Here is a 17904-nt window from a genome sequence, read left to right as displayed (position 1 = left end):
CAACCGGCTTAAAAATGACTGTTGGGTTTATTATAGGACAGTTATTCATTCTCTGCTTTTATGAAAAAGTACTATAGGATATTGTCATATGTTCTAATACAAGTAAGATGATGAAGAAACACAGATGTCTATATAGCTTTTTATTTATTTGATAATTGAAAGAACACAATCTATGCAGTGCCCATGAAACTGGTAGTAATAGTAACATATATGCAGATAGTTCCTTGGGAAAACACTGCTGTTTTAATTACTAAAACTAACCTCACCTTTTTTTATATGATTATGTGGGACAAACTCAGTTACAATGTCATTTCATCCTGTTTATACACTTGATACATAAGCTTATTTTGGTGTTAAAATAATTGCAATCATTTGTGAACCATGTCCAAGAATGGCTTTTAATTACATTCCAGACATACCTACAAGAATGCTTGTAGTTTTCAATATCTTCTCTCTTCACAGTACATTCTGAACAGAACTCTATTTGTACTAACCTCTAATCTTAACTGATTTACTAGTTACTTACCACACTTATGAGCAGTTAATACTGATTGTGATACCCAAGGATGATCTACTGTAGTATTTTAGTTAATGCAGTATCTGACTTTTATCTGTGTTTATTTACTTATTAGTGTTTGTGTGTCTGAATATGTTTTACACAAATAAAGATTTGCAATGACTATTCTATCTTTTATATCTATACTCTGACACTGACATTTTTAAAATACGTAATCACACTGGAAGTTGCACCTTTTCTCAACTTTATTTGTTTTCCAAATGTTTAAAACTTGTTATGCAGGCATCATCGCACAATGCCTTGCAGCAGATTCCTGCACCATCACCACTACCCATCAAGACTGCTGCAGAATCTTCTGCTACTATTTTACAAATTACAACAGACGCAAGGGAAGGAAATGAACTAAATTCATCTTTAGGAGCTTCTGCTGGAACAGTCACAACTACAAGTTTTGCTGTTGCTTCTCTGCAACAATCCCAATGTGAGCCAACATTAGATCATAAACCGAGATCGCCTAGAGTTCAACCTGGATTTGGATTTCATGGAAAGCCAGAGAAAAGCTTCAGTGACACATGGGCAAAAATGGACCCTCCGTCTGGACCTATAGCTACAGGTATAAATGAGAGCATCAGTAAAGAACAGTAAGTCATTTTTCCATTTTTTAATCTTAGAAAGTCTATGTTGAATCCCAAAAGCAAACTTAGCAATGATCAGTTCTGTTTTTTTTCCCAATGCCCTTCGAAAGTTCAGTTTAAATAATCTGTTCTGATTTGCTTTTGATTACACTTTAATGATGCTTCAGTGCACATGACTTTAGAATATTTCAATAGACGAATCTCCTCTTGGGGCTTATTGATTGTGACATTATTTGTAAGACTGCTATTTAATTAAGAAGAAATCTATTAATTTTGGACTGAAAGTAAAAAAATTGAAAAAACTGTCAGTTTTTTGCCAACTAGATCAGACAGGAACTTTGTCCTACTCCACCCACCACTTCCCCATCCCCAGTCTGGTCTACATGTGATGCCAATCTCATTGGCATCTGCGTGGCAACTAGGGGTCGATAGTAAAATCTTCCATGTTAATGTCCCCATATTTCCAAAACATTTTTTAATCAAGAAACCTGCAAAACTTTTACATCTTCCTTTTCTTCCTTTCCTGAAGACAACATTCTCCAGCTGGAATGCAGTTCTATAGACCCTTACCATAACTCATCGAGTCAAATAATCACCTGTGTGCTGGACAATTAGGGCGTGAAGTTGGGCTCAGTGGCACTCATTTTTTGGTGCCATGGATGCTGTTTGGGACCAAAATGGCATTTGATCTGTGCATGCACACTACTCCTGTGAACCATGGGAGATGGCAATGTTCAGCGCCAACTTCCATCAGAGGTATACAGTGCAAGCAGATCATGGTTGATTTGAGACCTGTGCTGCTATTTGGAGCTCACCAGCATTCTGTTAATCTCGCATGGTTGAATGTACCTTAACTGTGAGGCCGACCTGTTCTTCATCAGCACTATTATCGGGGATCATCAGATTATTATTTGTAGTTATTATTTTCTGACTGTTCAAGCATTTGGTGTGGCTGGTGCTGAAGGATCTTTTTCTGACATCAAGGTTTTTATGGAAATAAGTTGCTCCCAAACATGGTACAATTTGTAATACATCATGCTGGGACAATGTGCAGAAAATATGCAGAGCAGGATAAGCTGCTGAAAAAGGGGCAGGACAATTCTCAGTAGGAGGCCATATCTTCCCACTGCATCAAGGGAGCAATTTTCTTATCTGAAATTTGGCAAGGAGATGTTTGTGTTACTCTTCAATAAGGATGTCCTTGCTGAAATCTTCTCCTGCTGCAACCACAATTGCAACCTCAGAGCAGACCATGGCTGAGTTTTCTGCTATGGACTCTGACTGAACCTTAAGCTAATTGCAATATCTTGCAATTTGCCATCCACTGCAGTGTAGAGAATGTTCCCTCAGATTCACTATTCAAAGGGAGCTAACTGCATTTCATTCTCTATCTTGCTAGAGACCAATAAGCAGAGTCAGCATTAGGTTTGCCAGGATTGCATGCTTCCTCATGGTGCTGGGGTGCTGTTTACTAAGCAACAAAGATTATGCACTGATAACTTTCATCTTGACTCTGCTGTGCAGCTCCTCCACAGATGCACAGTTTTGCATACAATGTGAGCCATACTGGTGCTGGAAATTTGAAAGATTAAGACCATCAAGGTGACTGGCAGGATATTAGGTGGGAAGATGAAAAGCAGATTCTTGACCTATGGAGCCATTGTCTGTTCCCCTGTTTGGTTCCTTTGTAACCTGAAGCAGGACAGATTGCTGGACTGGTTTGTCGCCCCTTTGCACGCACTGATCTATAACTGATACCAGCATTTTGAACTTGTATGAGCTTGCACCACAGTTTTCTCTGCAGTACTCAGACATTAGTGACTGTTGTTTGTGCGGCAGTAGAAACTGGGATACCAGCCATTAGGCACTGCATCATGGTTGATCAAACAATTACACTAATTGAGTTGGTCACCACTGCATGCTGGAAAGGATGGAGTCCAAGCCCTGCAAAAAGCCCTATACTAACCTGGTACCTAAAAGTGATCAGCATGAGCTCAATGGCACTATGACATTGTGAGTTGTGAGAACATAAGAACATAATAAGAACATAAGATGTAGGAGCAGGAGTAGGCCATCTAGCCCTTCGAGCCTGCCCCGCCATTCAATAAGATCATGGCTGATCTGAAGTGGCTCAGTTCCACTTTCCCACTTTCTCCCCATAACCCTTAATTCCCTTGTCTACCAAAAACCTATCTGCCCGTGTCTTAAGTATATTTAGCGAGGCAGCCTCCACCACTTCAACGGGCAGAGAATTCCAGGAGATTCACCACCCTTTGAAGAAGTTCCTCCTCAACTCCGTTCTAAACTGCATCCCCTCCTTATCCTCCAACGCTCTAATGAATACAATCCAAGTTTGTATTTTATAAAAATCTATCTTCAAAATTTGTAAGGAAGCCTTATTCGCTGAATATAGAATTGTTCATATAACAGAAGACCAGCAGATTAGAGTTAAAGAACAAGATTTCCTCCCCTTATCTATTCTGCAGGAAACTGCAGGGGAAAGTTGATGCTTTACCTCGATTCACTATTAATCTAAACTCTACAGGGGAAGCTTACAGTACTTGAAACTACATCTTAACATCCAGTCTATCAGTCAGACAATTCTCAATTTTATCTCAGAACAAAATAAATATGCAAAAGAACTTCAAAAATTAAAAATGATTTTATTATAATATGAAATTGGCTTTAATCATGCTGGGTTTTTTTTCTTATTCTAGTGCAGGGAGATAATCCATTATTATGAAGTGCTCCAAAAGTTAGTCATGGCACAAATCAATTCCTGCCTACCAGACTGTCTGGATTCACTAAATTTTGCCTATTGCTGCAACAGGTTCACAGCAGATGCCATCTCCCTGACCCTACACTCAACCCTGTAACACCTAAATAATAAAGACACCTATGTCGGATTCATATTCTGACACTACAGCTCAGCCTTCAACACCATTATTCCTACAAGACTCACCTCCAAACTTTGTGGCCTGGGGCTCAGCTCCTCCCTTTGCAACAGGATCTTAGACTTTCTAATCCACAAACGGCACCTTAGAATACTATTCCAATGACCACAACCACAATAATTGACATTGCACAATAACCAGCTTTTCTTTGGAGTGTGCCTGCCAGCTTCGGGTTAGTTCCTGTTGCCCCCATTTGCCCTCCATGGGAGGGGGAAACATGTTAGTGAGTGTAATACAATTTGCATGATAGAAACATAGAAAATAGGAACAGGAGTAGCCATTCAGTTCTTCAAGCCTGCTCTGCCATTCAAACAACAAAGAAAATTATAGCGCAGTTACAGGGCCTTCGGCCCTCCAAACTTGCACCAACCATGCTGCTCAACTTAACTAAAACCCTCTACTCTTCCAGGACCATATCCCTCTATTCCCATCCTATTCATGTATTTATCAAGATGCCCTTTAAAGGCCACTGTCATATCTGCTTCAATTACCACCCCTGGTAGTTAGTTTCAGGCACCCACAACCCTCTATGTATAAACCCTGTGTTCTGCCATTTACTGTATATTTGTATGTGCATTAAACTTCCAAAATGCAATACCTCATATTTGTCCAGATTAAACTCCATCTGCCAAGTCTCCAGCTGATCTATATCCTGCTGAATCCTCTGATCCTCATCGCTATCTGCAAGTCCTTTGTGTCATCCGCAAACTTACTAATTAAACCAGCTACATTTTCCTCCAAATTATTTTTATATATAGTGTATATTACAAAAAGCAAACAGCCCAGCACTGATCCCTAAGGAACACCACTTGTCACAGCCCTCCATTCCGAAACACACCCTTCCGCTGCTACCCTCTGTCTTCTTTGTCTGAGCCAGTTTTGTATCCACTTTGTCAGCTCATTCTGATTCCATGCAACTTCACCTTCTGCACCAGTCTGCCATGAGGGACCTTGTCAAAGGCCTTACTGAAGTCCCTCATCAATCACCTTTGTCATTTCCTCAAAAATGCAATCAAGTTAGTGAGACATGACCTCCCCTTCACAAGACCATGTTGCCTCTCACTAATATGTCCACTTATTTCCAAGTGGGAATAAATTCTGTCTCAAAGAATCCGCTCCAATAATTTCTCTACCACTGATGTAAGCCTCACTAGTCTGTAATTACCTGGATTATTCTTGCTACCCTTCTTAAACAAAGGAACAACATTGGCTACAGGGGAGGTCCCAGAGGATTGGAAAATAGCCAATGAGGATTTCTCTCAAGGCCCCAGCAATTTCCTCCCTTGCCTCTCTCAGTATTCTAGGATATATCCCATAGGCCCTGGGAACTTGTCTACCTTAAATGTTTCTCAAGAACCCCAATACCACCTCTTTGATCCCAACATGACTCAAACTATCTACACACTCTTTCCCAGATTTATCATCCACCGAGTCCTTCTCTTTGGTAAATACTGACGCAAAGTACTTATTTAATACTTTGCCCATTCCTCTGGCTCCACGCATAGATTTCTTCCCTCGTCCCTGAGTAGGGCTGACCCTTTCCCCTGCTACCTCGCTACCCTCTTGCTTTGTATAAAAAGCCTTGGGATTTTCCATAATTGTGCTGGCCAATGCTTTTTCATGAACCATTTTAGCCCTATTCATTATCATCATCATCATCCTATGTGGGAAGGATGTTCCCGATGGTGGGGTGTCCAGAACCAAGGGTCATAGTCTAAGGGTATAGGCCAAACCTTCTAGGACTGAGATGAAAAGAAATTTCTTCGGAAGTAAGCCTGTGGAATTCACTATCACAGAAAGCAGTTGAGGCCAAAACTCCAAGTAGGACTTCTTGGAGCAAAGAGGTTTCAAGAATATGAAGGGAAGGTGGGTTTAAGCTATTGAGTTGGATGACCAGCCGTGAAGAATGGTAGGAGTAGGGTCAAAGGACCAAATGGCCTACTCTTGTTCCTATTTTAATGTTCAAAGTTTATTTATTAGTGTCACAAGTAGCCTTACATTAACACTGCAATGAAGTTACTGTGAAAATCTCCTCGTTGCCACGCTCTGGCGCCTGTTCGGGTACACAGAGAATTTAGCATGGCCAATTCGTCTAACCAGCACATCTTTTGGACTGCGGGGGGAAACCGGAACACCCAGAGGAAACCCATGCAGACAAAGGGAGAACATGCACAGACAGTCACCCAAGTGGGTAGTGAGTCCCTGATGCTGTGAGGCAGCAGTGCTAATCCTTCTATGTTTCTATTTCAGATGCCTGCTTTGCAAATATAACAAATATCCTATAACAATATAACCCAATGTACATATTTAAATTAGGATTTTACTAAAGATAACTTTAGACAGAGTCAGAATGGCTGATGTCCTTCTCTAAAAGCCATTTTGAACCAGATGGATTATTACAACAATCTGATCGTTTATTTGTCACCATCACTGACCTAACTTTTTATTTTAATGTACTGAATTTTAATGCCCCAGCTGTCGTGATAGGGTTTAAACTTGCGTCTGCAGGTCATTCATCCAGTTCTCTGAATTACTAGTTCAGTAAAATAACCACTGTGTAAAATTATGCTACTCTGCAGTGTCTTTGGATTTTTTAAAATGTTCTAGAGTTTGTGCTTATAAATATAATTTTAGTATTTCAGTCTGAAATTGGATGAAGTACCATTTTAAATAATACCGAGTTTCTGTGAATCTTAAGTGCAAATAGAATATTCTAAATTTTTTAGGTTTATGAATAGAAGTGATAACAGTTCCAGGATCTCGCTGTCAAGACCAAGAGAAGGTAAATTTAGAGCGTTAAGTAAGATAACTTACGGTTTAGATTACATTTCAATATGATTACTGGAAAACATTTAACTTAAGCTGTTCAAGTCACATTTGCAAAATAACAATTGAAAAATAGTTGCAAACTCAAAAAAAACTAACATCTGTCAAATCTTAATTCCCTTTCCTAAACCTGTGTTGTCTCTACCTAAAATTATAATTTTTAAAGTACCCATTAACATGTCCCTTAATAATAGATTATTGCAACTTCTGTTTCTCTCTCTCTCTCTCACCACCCCCACTCAATCACCCACCCTGAATAGTGGGGTTACGTTCCAAAATTGAGAGGATTCTGGATCCAAAACCAAAGCATCTACTACTTTTGTAGCTGCCGCTTTTAAAACCTTAGGATGCAGACCATTGAGTTCAGGAGATTTCCAACACCTAATTTATATTTCTTTGTTCTAAGATCTGTCAGTGAATGTTAATCCTATTATTGCACTGGAATTTGACTGCTGACAAACTGTAAATGCCCAGTCATTTTCTCCTGATTTATCCAGTCAGCATCGCTTTCACACTACCATTTCATGTGCAAATATTTGTCATTCTCACAGTAGAATTCTAGAACAAGGCAGGATTTGATTAATTAAATTGCTAACCAGTTTTCACATGGTAACTCCATTGACAAATTAGGACACCTTGGGTCACACTCAATGGTCCATAAAATGGGGATCTTGTGAAACAGTGTGTAGTATCCCTGTCTTTGAACCAGGAACTTAGGCCCTATGCCAGGACTGAATGGCCAAGAAAGGTGTGTTCATAATATGGCCAAACAGGTTAGTTATCAATCTGTAAATCCTTCCATCACATACCAATAGCAGCTGGTAAAAGTGGGAGAGATTCCTGCTTAGCCATGTGATGGAAAGGAAGTTGGAGCCTCTACTCCACCAATGTCCATAACTCCAGACTGCAACATGCATGTGAGAGTACATGTAGCCACAGAAATTTGGATTCCTTGAGTGACGTTGCACACTACCACCACTATCATAGGTCCGGAATTGCAGCAGCGCAATAATACATGGCTAAATCTGTGCAGCCCACCTCATCACTGCTGTCCTCACAGTTCTCGTTCTTGTTCTGGTTGCACATGAACCTGATGAATGACATGAACCAGAAACTTACTTTGGTTGCACACGACTCACCTGACGAAGGGTCAGAGCTCCGAAAGCTAGTGGTGTTTGCTACCAAATAAACCTGTTGGACTTTAACCTGGTGATATGAGACTTCTTACTGCACATGAACCTACCAGAAATGCTATTTGCATTCTAGACTGGAGGTTGTGCTCATTGTGGTGATTAAGATAACCTACTTCCTTCTTGGGTGTTTCTACAGTTTTTAGACAAAATCACAGAAGCAGCTTCCTCAGGTGGAATTGTTTTAACAGGAGTGTCAACGCTTGTGAATGGGAAGGATTGACTTACTAGTCTTCAGTTACATGTTAGGTATATCCTTTCACTTCACCCATCTTTATTGTGCTGACAATGAGAGAGCCTGCATCAAAGCAGAAACTGTTACTGAAAAGTGATCCAGGCATTGTGCCAGAGGTGGCAATTTGCAGCACTCAGCAAGCAATTACCAACAACAATAGAGCAGTCTCCTTATTGACAGACAGAGAGAGTGTGTATTTTTGGCTCATTGAGCCTCAGTGTGGTTCTTGGTTATCCTGTCAATCTTGTTTTTGGCTCTGAAATGGTTATTACTTCCATGGTAACTGTCCAATTCTTGGCTCTCTAACTTGGTATTGTTTTTTCCTCTCATATTTTTGGCTGCTCTAAGTGTTTAGTAGATCGTTAGAAGGATGGTAGCTGCCTCAAAATCTATTGTTAAAAGTACAAAACCTCCTGATATTTACATTTTTGTTCTTTTTTTTCTCTGCAATCTTAGGAATCATAAGCTAGGGAATGGAGTCTTTTAAGTAATTAAGTGTTGGCTTTAAAATTCAACTCTGACAGGAAATGTTTCAGGATTAATTGGCAATAGATCCCACACTCCAAACTCTTCATTTGGCTTGGTTCAAGCTACTCCATCCAAAGTCCTACCTTCACCAACTGTTTATACCAAAGAAGCATTGGGTAAGAAATTTATTTCAGTTAGCATTGATTAGTAAATGAAAAATGTCAAATGTTTGAGTTGAAAATTTCTGTTATTAAAAATGTATGTGCAACAATTGTCTTGCCTTGGACTTGTGATAAAGTTGGATATATCCCCCAATCTTTTTCACCTGCCCAGCTCCACCCCTTATTGTTATTTGATGGTCATGCTTTTAAGTCCATGTACTTGGCCATGGAATTCCTTCATGTACTTCTCAGCCTCTGTTCCTTTTAATGCGCTCTTTAAAACTCGCTTTAAATCACACACCCTAAATATCTCCTTTAGATATCAAGTTTTATTTGATTATTTTCCTGTGAAGCATCTTTGCATCTTTTGGTAAAGGTGTGGGTATGGTTGCATCTTGGTTATGTTGCTGGACAAGTAATCCGGAGGTCTGGATTAATGATCCAGAGACCCAAGTTCAAATTATATCACAGCAGTTGGGGAGTTCAATTAGTTAAATAAATTTAGAATAAAAAACTAATATTGTTAGTGGTGACCATGAAACTACAGGGTCTTCATAAACATGAATGCCCTTATTAGTTACCCTTTAGGGAAGAATATCTGCTATTCATGTACTGTCTGACCTACATGTGACTCCAGAATCACAGTAATGTGATTTGACTTTTAACTACCTTCTGAAATAGCCTGGCAAGTCATTCAGTTGTATTATACCCTATGAAAAAGTCTAATATTAATATAACTGGACGTAACAAAAGGCACAGTCAATCCAGTTGACCCTGCAAAGTCCCCCTGCCAACAGCTTGGGTTTGTGCCAAAGTTGTCCCAGAGCCAAGTCAAAAAACCTCCTGACAAAGGAGTGATAATTGCACAGAGGAAGGTTTTCCATCGAGTCCAACTTTGTAGAGCAATTCAGTCCGTTGCATTCGCTCTATCCTTGTTGCCTGCAGTCTTGCCCTCACCAGCCTACTTGTGCAAATGGATTTAACCATGAAAATATTGGTATGAGGAACCACCCCCTGGTGTTTGTGAAACAGTATTTCACACTCAGCACGCCCTCCATTATTTGGTAAGACATTACTACTAAATGGGATGGGTTTAGATTAAATTTAGCAGCTCTGACTATCCATGAAATGTCTGGGCCATCGCCAGCAGTTGAATGATATTCTAGACAAAATCTGTAACCTCAGCATATCCTTCATTTCACTATTATCATCAAGCCAGGGACCAACGCTAGTGCAATAATGAGTGTGGGAGAACATGTCAAGAAAAGCATTGTGCATACCGTGAAAATGTGGCAGTAACCAAGTGAAGCTACAGGAGTGCTGAACAACAGAAGCAACATGCTGTAGATGAAACTAAATGATCCCAAAGCCAATGAATTGATCAAACGCTGAAGTCCTATCACATGGAGATGTAATTGGTGGTGGACAATTGAACAAATAACAGGCAGCGGTTCTATGATCATTGTCATTCTGAATGATGGCAAAGTCGAACGCATGAACACAAACTTTAAAGTTAGAGTGTTTGCAATCATCTTTAGCTAGGTGTGCAGAGTAAATGACCCATTTCAGCCAACTTCTGAGGGTCCCAATAATGTATATGCAAGTCTATAGACAATTCAGTTCAATTCATGTGATATCAAATGGTTGAGTGCACTGAACATCTGTATCCCTAGCTCCTCTATGTAGTAGAGGTTACATATTTAGGAGGTGTCACCTCAGGAGACTTGGCAAATTGCTGCAGTGCATCCTATACTTGGGATCATAGAATCACTACAGTGCAGAAGCAGGCCATTCAGCCCATTGAGTCTGCACTGACTCGCCAAAAGTGTACCTTACCCAGGCATTTACCATGGCCAATCCACCTAACCTGCACATCTTTGGACTGTGGGAAGAAACCAGAGCACCAGAGGAAACACACACAGACGGTATCAGCCTAGTAAACCTCCTCTGCACTCCCTCCAAGGCCAAAATATCCTTGCGTAAGTGCAGCGAGGTGGAAAGCGAAGTCAAAATGCAGGGGGAATTGCAGAATTAGAGCCCAGGCAAATTAAGGCAAGAGCACTGATGGTGGAGAGATTAAAATCCAGGATGCTCAAGAGGCCAGAATTAAATAAATGCAAATATCTGAGGGTTAGACAAAGAACATTACAGCACAGGATGCTGCCTGACTTAACTCAAACCCCCTACCCTTCTGGGGTCCTTCAATTCCCATCTCATTCATGTACTTGTCAAGACACCCCTGAAAAGTCACTACCCTATCCACTTCCACTATCTACCCCAGTAACAAGTTCCAGGCACCCACCACTGTGTAAAAAAAAAAATGCCTCGTACATCTCTTAAACCTCGCCCCCTCAAACCTGCACCCCCTAGTAATTGACTTGTCCACCCTGGGTAGGACTATCCATGCTTCTCATAATCTTGCAGACAAGATCAAAAACAAGGATGAATATTTTAAAATGAAGTAATAGTCATCCAAGGCTGGAATCAAACATGGGTCTCCGGTGCTTTGAGGCATCTTGGTAGTAGTGTCGCAGACCTGCATTGCAGACTTAGCTGCAGTTTTTGTCAGGTTATTCTAGGAAAGCTACAACATTGGCAATTACTGGTCATAATGAAAATTAACAGATAATTCCCCTCCCCAAACGCAAGTTTAATCCAATGGTGTGCTGCCTCCTTGAACTGCTGCAGTCCACGTGTTGTAGGAACCCCCATATCACTCAGGAGTTCCTCAGGTCTGAGATGAGTGGGCCCGCTTCATCAATGGTCTTCCTTCCATTGTAAGGTCAGAAGTGAGAATATATGATTCAAAGAGTTCAGTTTCATTTGCAACTCCTCAGACACTGAAGTGGTCTATGCCCACAAGCAGCAAGACCTGGACAAGACACAGGCAAGTAACATTTGTGCAAGAAAATGCCAGGCAATGACCTTTTCCAATTAAAGATTCTAACTTTTGGCCCTTGACACTCAATGGGGTTACAAATGTTAATTCCCAATTCATCACCACCTTGGGCTTTGCTGTTGATGAGAAATCTAATTGAACCAGCCATATAAGTACTGTGGCTACAAGAGCAAGTCAAGCTGGGTATTCTATACGAGTAACTCACTTGCCAACTCCCAAAGGCCCATCTACCATTACACAGCACAAGTCAATAGTGTGATGGAATACTCCTTACTTGTCAGGATGAGTGCAGTTCCAACAACACTCAAACTCAACACTATCTCGCACAATATTTCCTGTTTGGCACCCTATCCACTACCTTAAACTTTCACTTCCTTCACCAACAGTGCACAGTGGCAGCAGTGTGTACCATGTCGTAGCAAGGAGCGGCACAGCGGTTAGCATTGCTGCCTCAAAGCACCAGGGACCCATGTTTGATTCCAGCTTTGGGTCTTTGTGGCGTTTGCATGTTCTCCCTGCGTCTATGTGCATTTCCTCTGGTGCTCTGGTTTCCTCTCACAGGTTAGTGGATTGGCCATGGTAAATGCCTGGGTGAGATGCACTTTTGGCGAGTCAGTGCAGACTTGATGGGCTGAGTGGCCTGCTTTCTGCACTGTAATGATTCTATAGTTCTATGTGTAGGACACAATGCAGCAATTTGCCAAGTCTCCTGGGGTGACAACCCCCAAATCTGTGACCTCGGCTACATAGAGGAGTTAGGTCTACAGGTGCATTAGTACAGCACCACCTGCAAGTTCATCTCCAAGTTGCACAGCATGCTGACCTAGAAATACGTCACCATTCCAACACTATTTCTGGGTCAAAATCCTTCTCTAACATCACTGTGAATCTACTGACACTATGTCCTGTAGCAGTTCAAGTTGGCAACTTGCTGCCATCACCTTCTCAAGGTAATTTGGGATTGGCAAAATAAATGTTGGGCTAGGTAGGAAAACCCATGAGTGGTTTAAAAAATCATTGGAATCACATATAGGTAAGAATGGCAGATTTCTTTCCCTAAACTGAACCGGATGGGTTGTTACAACAAGCAGTGATAGTTGTTATGGTTACCATTACCAATATTAACTTTATTCCCGATTTATTAGCTGAAAAATTTCACCAGTAGCCATGTTGGGTTTGAATTCATGTCTACAGAGCATTACCTTGGGCCTCTGGATTACTGGTCCAGCATTAGATAATGCTGGTATTTCACAAATGGAAAGATTTGATCTCATCACTGCTTCCTCATTATTGGGTAAGTTGTAAATTGGAACATCAAGGTCCATTGGCAATTTAAGATGTATGAAAATTGATGGAAAAAGTCTTTTCAGTCATTGTATGTTACTGCACACCTCTTTGACAGAACACCCGAGCTGAACTTCCAACCCCAAATTTGTCTCGGTCAGCATCAAGTGTGTCTACTTCTACGTCTACAACAGTACCCCACTTCCACCATTGCTTCAGTTCATCTGCTGCTGAAACTCTTAATGCGTATCTTTCATTATTTCTCGACTCAACTGATCCATTGCTGTGCTGGCTTGCATCCTCTGTAAACCTGAGCTTACCAAAAACTTTTTCTGCTTGTATTCGAATACCCCCTGTGCTTGCTGACCTACATTGGCTCATGGTCGAATCATTCTTAGAATTTTAAAATTCTTGTCATTGTTTTTGGATCTCTGCTGGCCTTGCTGCTTCCTGTCTCTGCGACCACCTCCCTACAACTGTCTGAGATCTCTCCGCTCCTCAAAATCTTGCCCCTCATGTACCCCTGCTTTCCATTGCTCCACCATTGCCAGCTGTATCTTTAGCTGCCAAGGCTGTAGAATCTGGAATTCGCTCTCTAAGCATCTCTTGTTCATCTGACTCTCAGGCTTTTGACCAAGCTTTTGGTGTCCTGAAGTAATATCTACTTGTGGTTTGATGTCATATTTTGTTTGATAATACTTCTGTGATGCATCTTGGGATATTCTACTTTGCTCAAAGCACTACGCAAACATAAATTGTTATTTTTAAGGCATCTTTTGATCTGTAAGACTATGAGAAATAGGAACATGAGCAGGCTGCTCAGTATGTTGCTTCTGCTCCGTCTTTCAGTAGGATCATGGCTGATTCAACATTCCTCACGTCCGCTTTCCAGCCCTTTCCCTGTAACCTTTGATTCCCTTACAGAGCAAAAATCTATATATCTCGGCCTTAAATATACACAAGCACTCTACCCCCACATCTCTCTGAGACGAGGAGTTCCAAAGACTCAGCCCCATGAGAGAAGAAATTCCTCCCCATCTCAGTCTTAAATTGGCACCCCTTTATTCTCAGACACTGGTCCAAGACTCTCCTATGAGGTGAAACATCCTCTCCGACTTTACCCTGTCACGTCCCTTAAGAATCCTGTATGTTTCAATGAGATCACCTCTCATTCTTTTAAATTTCAATGAGGGAACCCCAACCTGTTCAACCTTTCCTCATAAGACAATCCCTCCATACTGGGAATCATCCCGTGAACCCTCTCTGAACTGCCAGGATTTTGACCCTCCTTAAATGAGGGCACCAAAATTGCTCACAGTGCTCCAGATGTGATCTCACCAGTACCTTGTACAATTGCAGCAAAACTTTCCAACTCCTATACTCCAACCCCTTGAAGTAAGGATCAACATTCCATTAGCCTTCCTGATTACCTACCACAGCTGTGTGCTAGCTTTCTGCATTTTGTGCACAAATACCCCCAAGTCCCTTTCTGTTGCAGTTTTCTGCAGTTTTTTTCTATTTAAATAATACTATTCTTTTGTTCTCCCTTCCAAAATGAACAACTTCACATTATCTTCCATTTGCCCACTTACTTAACCTATCAATATCTCTTTGTAAACTGTTTGTATCCCTCTTACAACTTACCTTTCCACTTGTTTTTGGGCTGTCTACAAATTTGGCTATAGTACATTTGCTTCCTTCCTCCAAGTTTATTGTAAACAGTTGCGGTCCCAGGACTGATCTTTGTAGAACCTCACTAGTTACAGCTCACCAATCTGAAAGAGAGACTGTTATCCCCCAGTTGCTGTTTCCTGCCCATTAGCCACTGCTGCCACCCACATTGATGCGTTTCTGAAATTGATTACAAAAGGCTTGACAGAGCAGCAGTTGGCTAATTCCGTTCTGTTATTCATTTGCTATTTTCTCCATAATGATCATATGAAATGTGGAACTTGGTATGTGGCAATCAGGCATGATGGCACAGTGGTTAGCACTGCACTGTCAAGCGCTAGGGACCCAGGTTTGACTCCTGGTTTGAGTCACTGTCTGTGTGAAGTCTACACATACTCCCATGTCTGTGTGGGTTTCCTCCCATAGTCCGAAAGACATACTGATTGGATGCATTGGCCATGCTAAATTCTCCCTCAGTGCACCCAAACAGGTGCCGGAGTGTGGGGACTAGGGGATTTTCACAATAACTTCATTGCAGTGTTAATGTCAGCCTACTTGTGACACTAATAAATAAACGTTAAGGAGTGCAATTACCAGAGAATATTATTGCCTGTTATTTCAATGTGCTGCATTGGTTTTTAAATTGTGAAATCCTGGCAGTAAAATATTTTTACGTCATTAAACCTGTGAATATAAATACTTCTGAAACAAAAATTACATTTTTGTCCAGGTTTTAATTTGAGAGCTGTACCTTTTAAACTGACAGTCACCATATTAAGACTTCAGCAACTTGCCTAACTTATTTCCAAGGCTATTAGAAAGTTTAACAGTTGCAAATATTCAAACTCAAATAATATAATGTGATTACTTCCATTTTTATATGACTGGTTTTCAAATTTGACTGGAAAGTCAAAATCCAACCAGTCACAATAACTTCCTGTGGCATGAAAATTAATTTCATGGTCAACTTGAGACTTACGTAAACAAATTTTGTAAATTAGAGGGAGGTTGAAATCTCAAAGAAACAGCTAGACTGTTGGACATCTTTGGTGAAATGATTAGGCTGTGTAAAAGAAGAAAGGGAAATTATGCAGGGTTAGCTTAGTCCTCAGTGGTGCAAGCCTTTTATTCATTCCAACAGTTAGGTGGATGGATATCTATTGTAAATAGCTAGCTGTTCATGTGCCTGTTTATTGTAAAATTGGATAGTTTGAATTTTAAATTATTACTTTCGAAAGTGATGAGGACTTATTTAGGCATAAAACAGATCCACTTGCTTAAAGCAGTTAGAAACAGGAATAGCTCATTCAGCCCATCAAGCCTGTTCTGCCATTTAATGACATCATGGCTGACTGTGGCCCAACTCGACTGGAATATCCCTAGGGTAAGGGGTATAGATGGGGAGGAGTTTGTTAGGTGTGTTCAGGAGGGTTTCCTGACGCAGTATGTGGACAAGCCTACGAGGGGAGAGGCTGTACTTGACCTGGTACTGGCGAATGAACCAGGGCAGGTGACGGATCTTTCGGTAGGAGAGCATCTTGGATATGGTGACCATAATTCTATCTCCTTCACAATTGCGTTGGAACGAGATAGGATCAGGCAGGCTAGGAAGGTGTTTGTCTGGGGTAAGGGGAGATACGAAGAAGTCAGGAAGTTACTTGGACAAATAAACTGGAAGGAGGCGTTCTTAGGGAAAAGTACCGAAGGAAGGTGGCAGATATTCAAGGAATGTGTGTCTGGAGCTCTGAATGACAACGTTCCGATGAGACGAGGGGGTTTTGGTGGGTCGAGGGAACCGTGGTGCACAAAGGATGTGTTGAACCTAGTCAGGAAGAAAAGGAAGGTGTACAAGAGGTTCAGGGAATTAGGAGATGTTAAAGATCTTGAGGAGTATAAGGACTGTAGGAGGGAACTTAAAAGGGAAATTAGGAGAGCCAGAAGGGGTCATGAGAAGACCTTGGCGAGTAAGATTAAGGAGAATCCCAAGGCCTTCTATAAATATGTGAAAGGTAAAAGGATAAGAAGAGAAGGGATAGGACCGATAAAAGGTGAGGGGGGAAAGGTTTGTGTGGAACCAGAAGAAATGGCGGAGGTGCTTAACGAGTACTTCGCCTCAGTATTCACGGTGGAAGCCGATCTGGGAGATTTTGTTATGGATTTGCAGCAGATGGAAAGGATTGAGTACGTGAATATTAAGGAGGAGGATGTGTTGGAACTTTTGAATTCTATCAAGGTAGATAAGTCGCCGGGACCAGATGGGATGTACCCCAGGATACTGTGGGAGGCGAGGGAAGAGATTGCAGAACCCCTGGCGATGATCTTTGCGTCGTCAATGGAGACGGGAGAGGTTCCAGAGGATTGGAGGATTGCGGATGTAGTTCCTATTTTTAAGAAAGGGAACAGAGATAGCCCGGGAAATTACCGACCGGTGAGTCTGACCTCAGTGGTTGGTAAGCTGATGGAGAGGCTTCTGAGGGACAAGATTTACGAACATTTGGAGAGGTTTGACATGATCAGGAATAGTCAGCATGGATTTGTCAAGGGCAGGTCGTGCCTTACAAGCCTAGTTGAGTTCTTCGATAATGTGACTGAACACATTGACGAAGGAAGTGCCGTGGACGTAGTGTACATGGACTTCAGCAAGGCGTTTGATAAGGTCCCCCATGCAAGACTTCTTGAGAAGGTGAGAGGGCATGGGATCCAAGGGCCTTTGGCCTTGTGGATCCAGAACTGGCTTGCCTGCAGAAGGCAGAGAGTGGTTGTGGATGGGGCTTTTTCTGAATGGAGGTCAGTCACCAGCGGAGTGCCTCAAGGATCTGTTCTGGGACCCTTGTTGTTTGTCATTTTCATAAATGACCTGGATGAGGAAGTGGAGGGATGGGTAAGTAAGTTCGCTGATGACACGAAGGTCGGTGGTGTTGTGGATGATCTGGAAGGATGGCAAAAGTTGCAGCAGGACATAGATAGGATGCAGGACTGGGCGGAGAAGTGGCAGATGGACTTCAACGCGGATAAATGTGTTGTCGTCCATTTTGGCAGAACCAACGGGATGAACGAGTACACT

The 17904-nt window shown here is 41.5% G+C and overlaps 1 protein-coding gene across 1 annotated transcript in view; it reads left to right on the top strand.

Annotated features, from left to right (window-relative positions):
* bub1 (BUB1 mitotic checkpoint serine/threonine kinase) overlaps positions 1 to 17904 on the top strand; it is an 86252-nt gene that overhangs the window by 32501 nt on the left and 35847 nt on the right. Inside the window, exons 10-12 of the mRNA XM_080192933.1 lie at positions 800 to 1158; positions 6833 to 6888; positions 8882 to 9001. Of these exons, the coding sequence (XP_080049059.1) occupies positions 800 to 1158; positions 6833 to 6888; positions 8882 to 9001 (535 nt within the window). The remainder of the gene's footprint in view (positions 1 to 799; positions 1159 to 6832; positions 6889 to 8881; positions 9002 to 17904) is intronic.

The sequence above is a fragment of the Carcharhinus amblyrhynchos genome, chromosome 7, assembly GCF_965287045.1.
Source record: "Carcharhinus amblyrhynchos chromosome 7, sCarAmb.v2.hapA, whole genome shotgun sequence".
NCBI classification, from domain to species: domain Eukaryota; kingdom Metazoa; phylum Chordata; class Chondrichthyes; order Carcharhiniformes; family Carcharhinidae; genus Carcharhinus; species Carcharhinus amblyrhynchos.
This window is presented reverse-complemented; position numbering and strand designations above follow the sequence as displayed.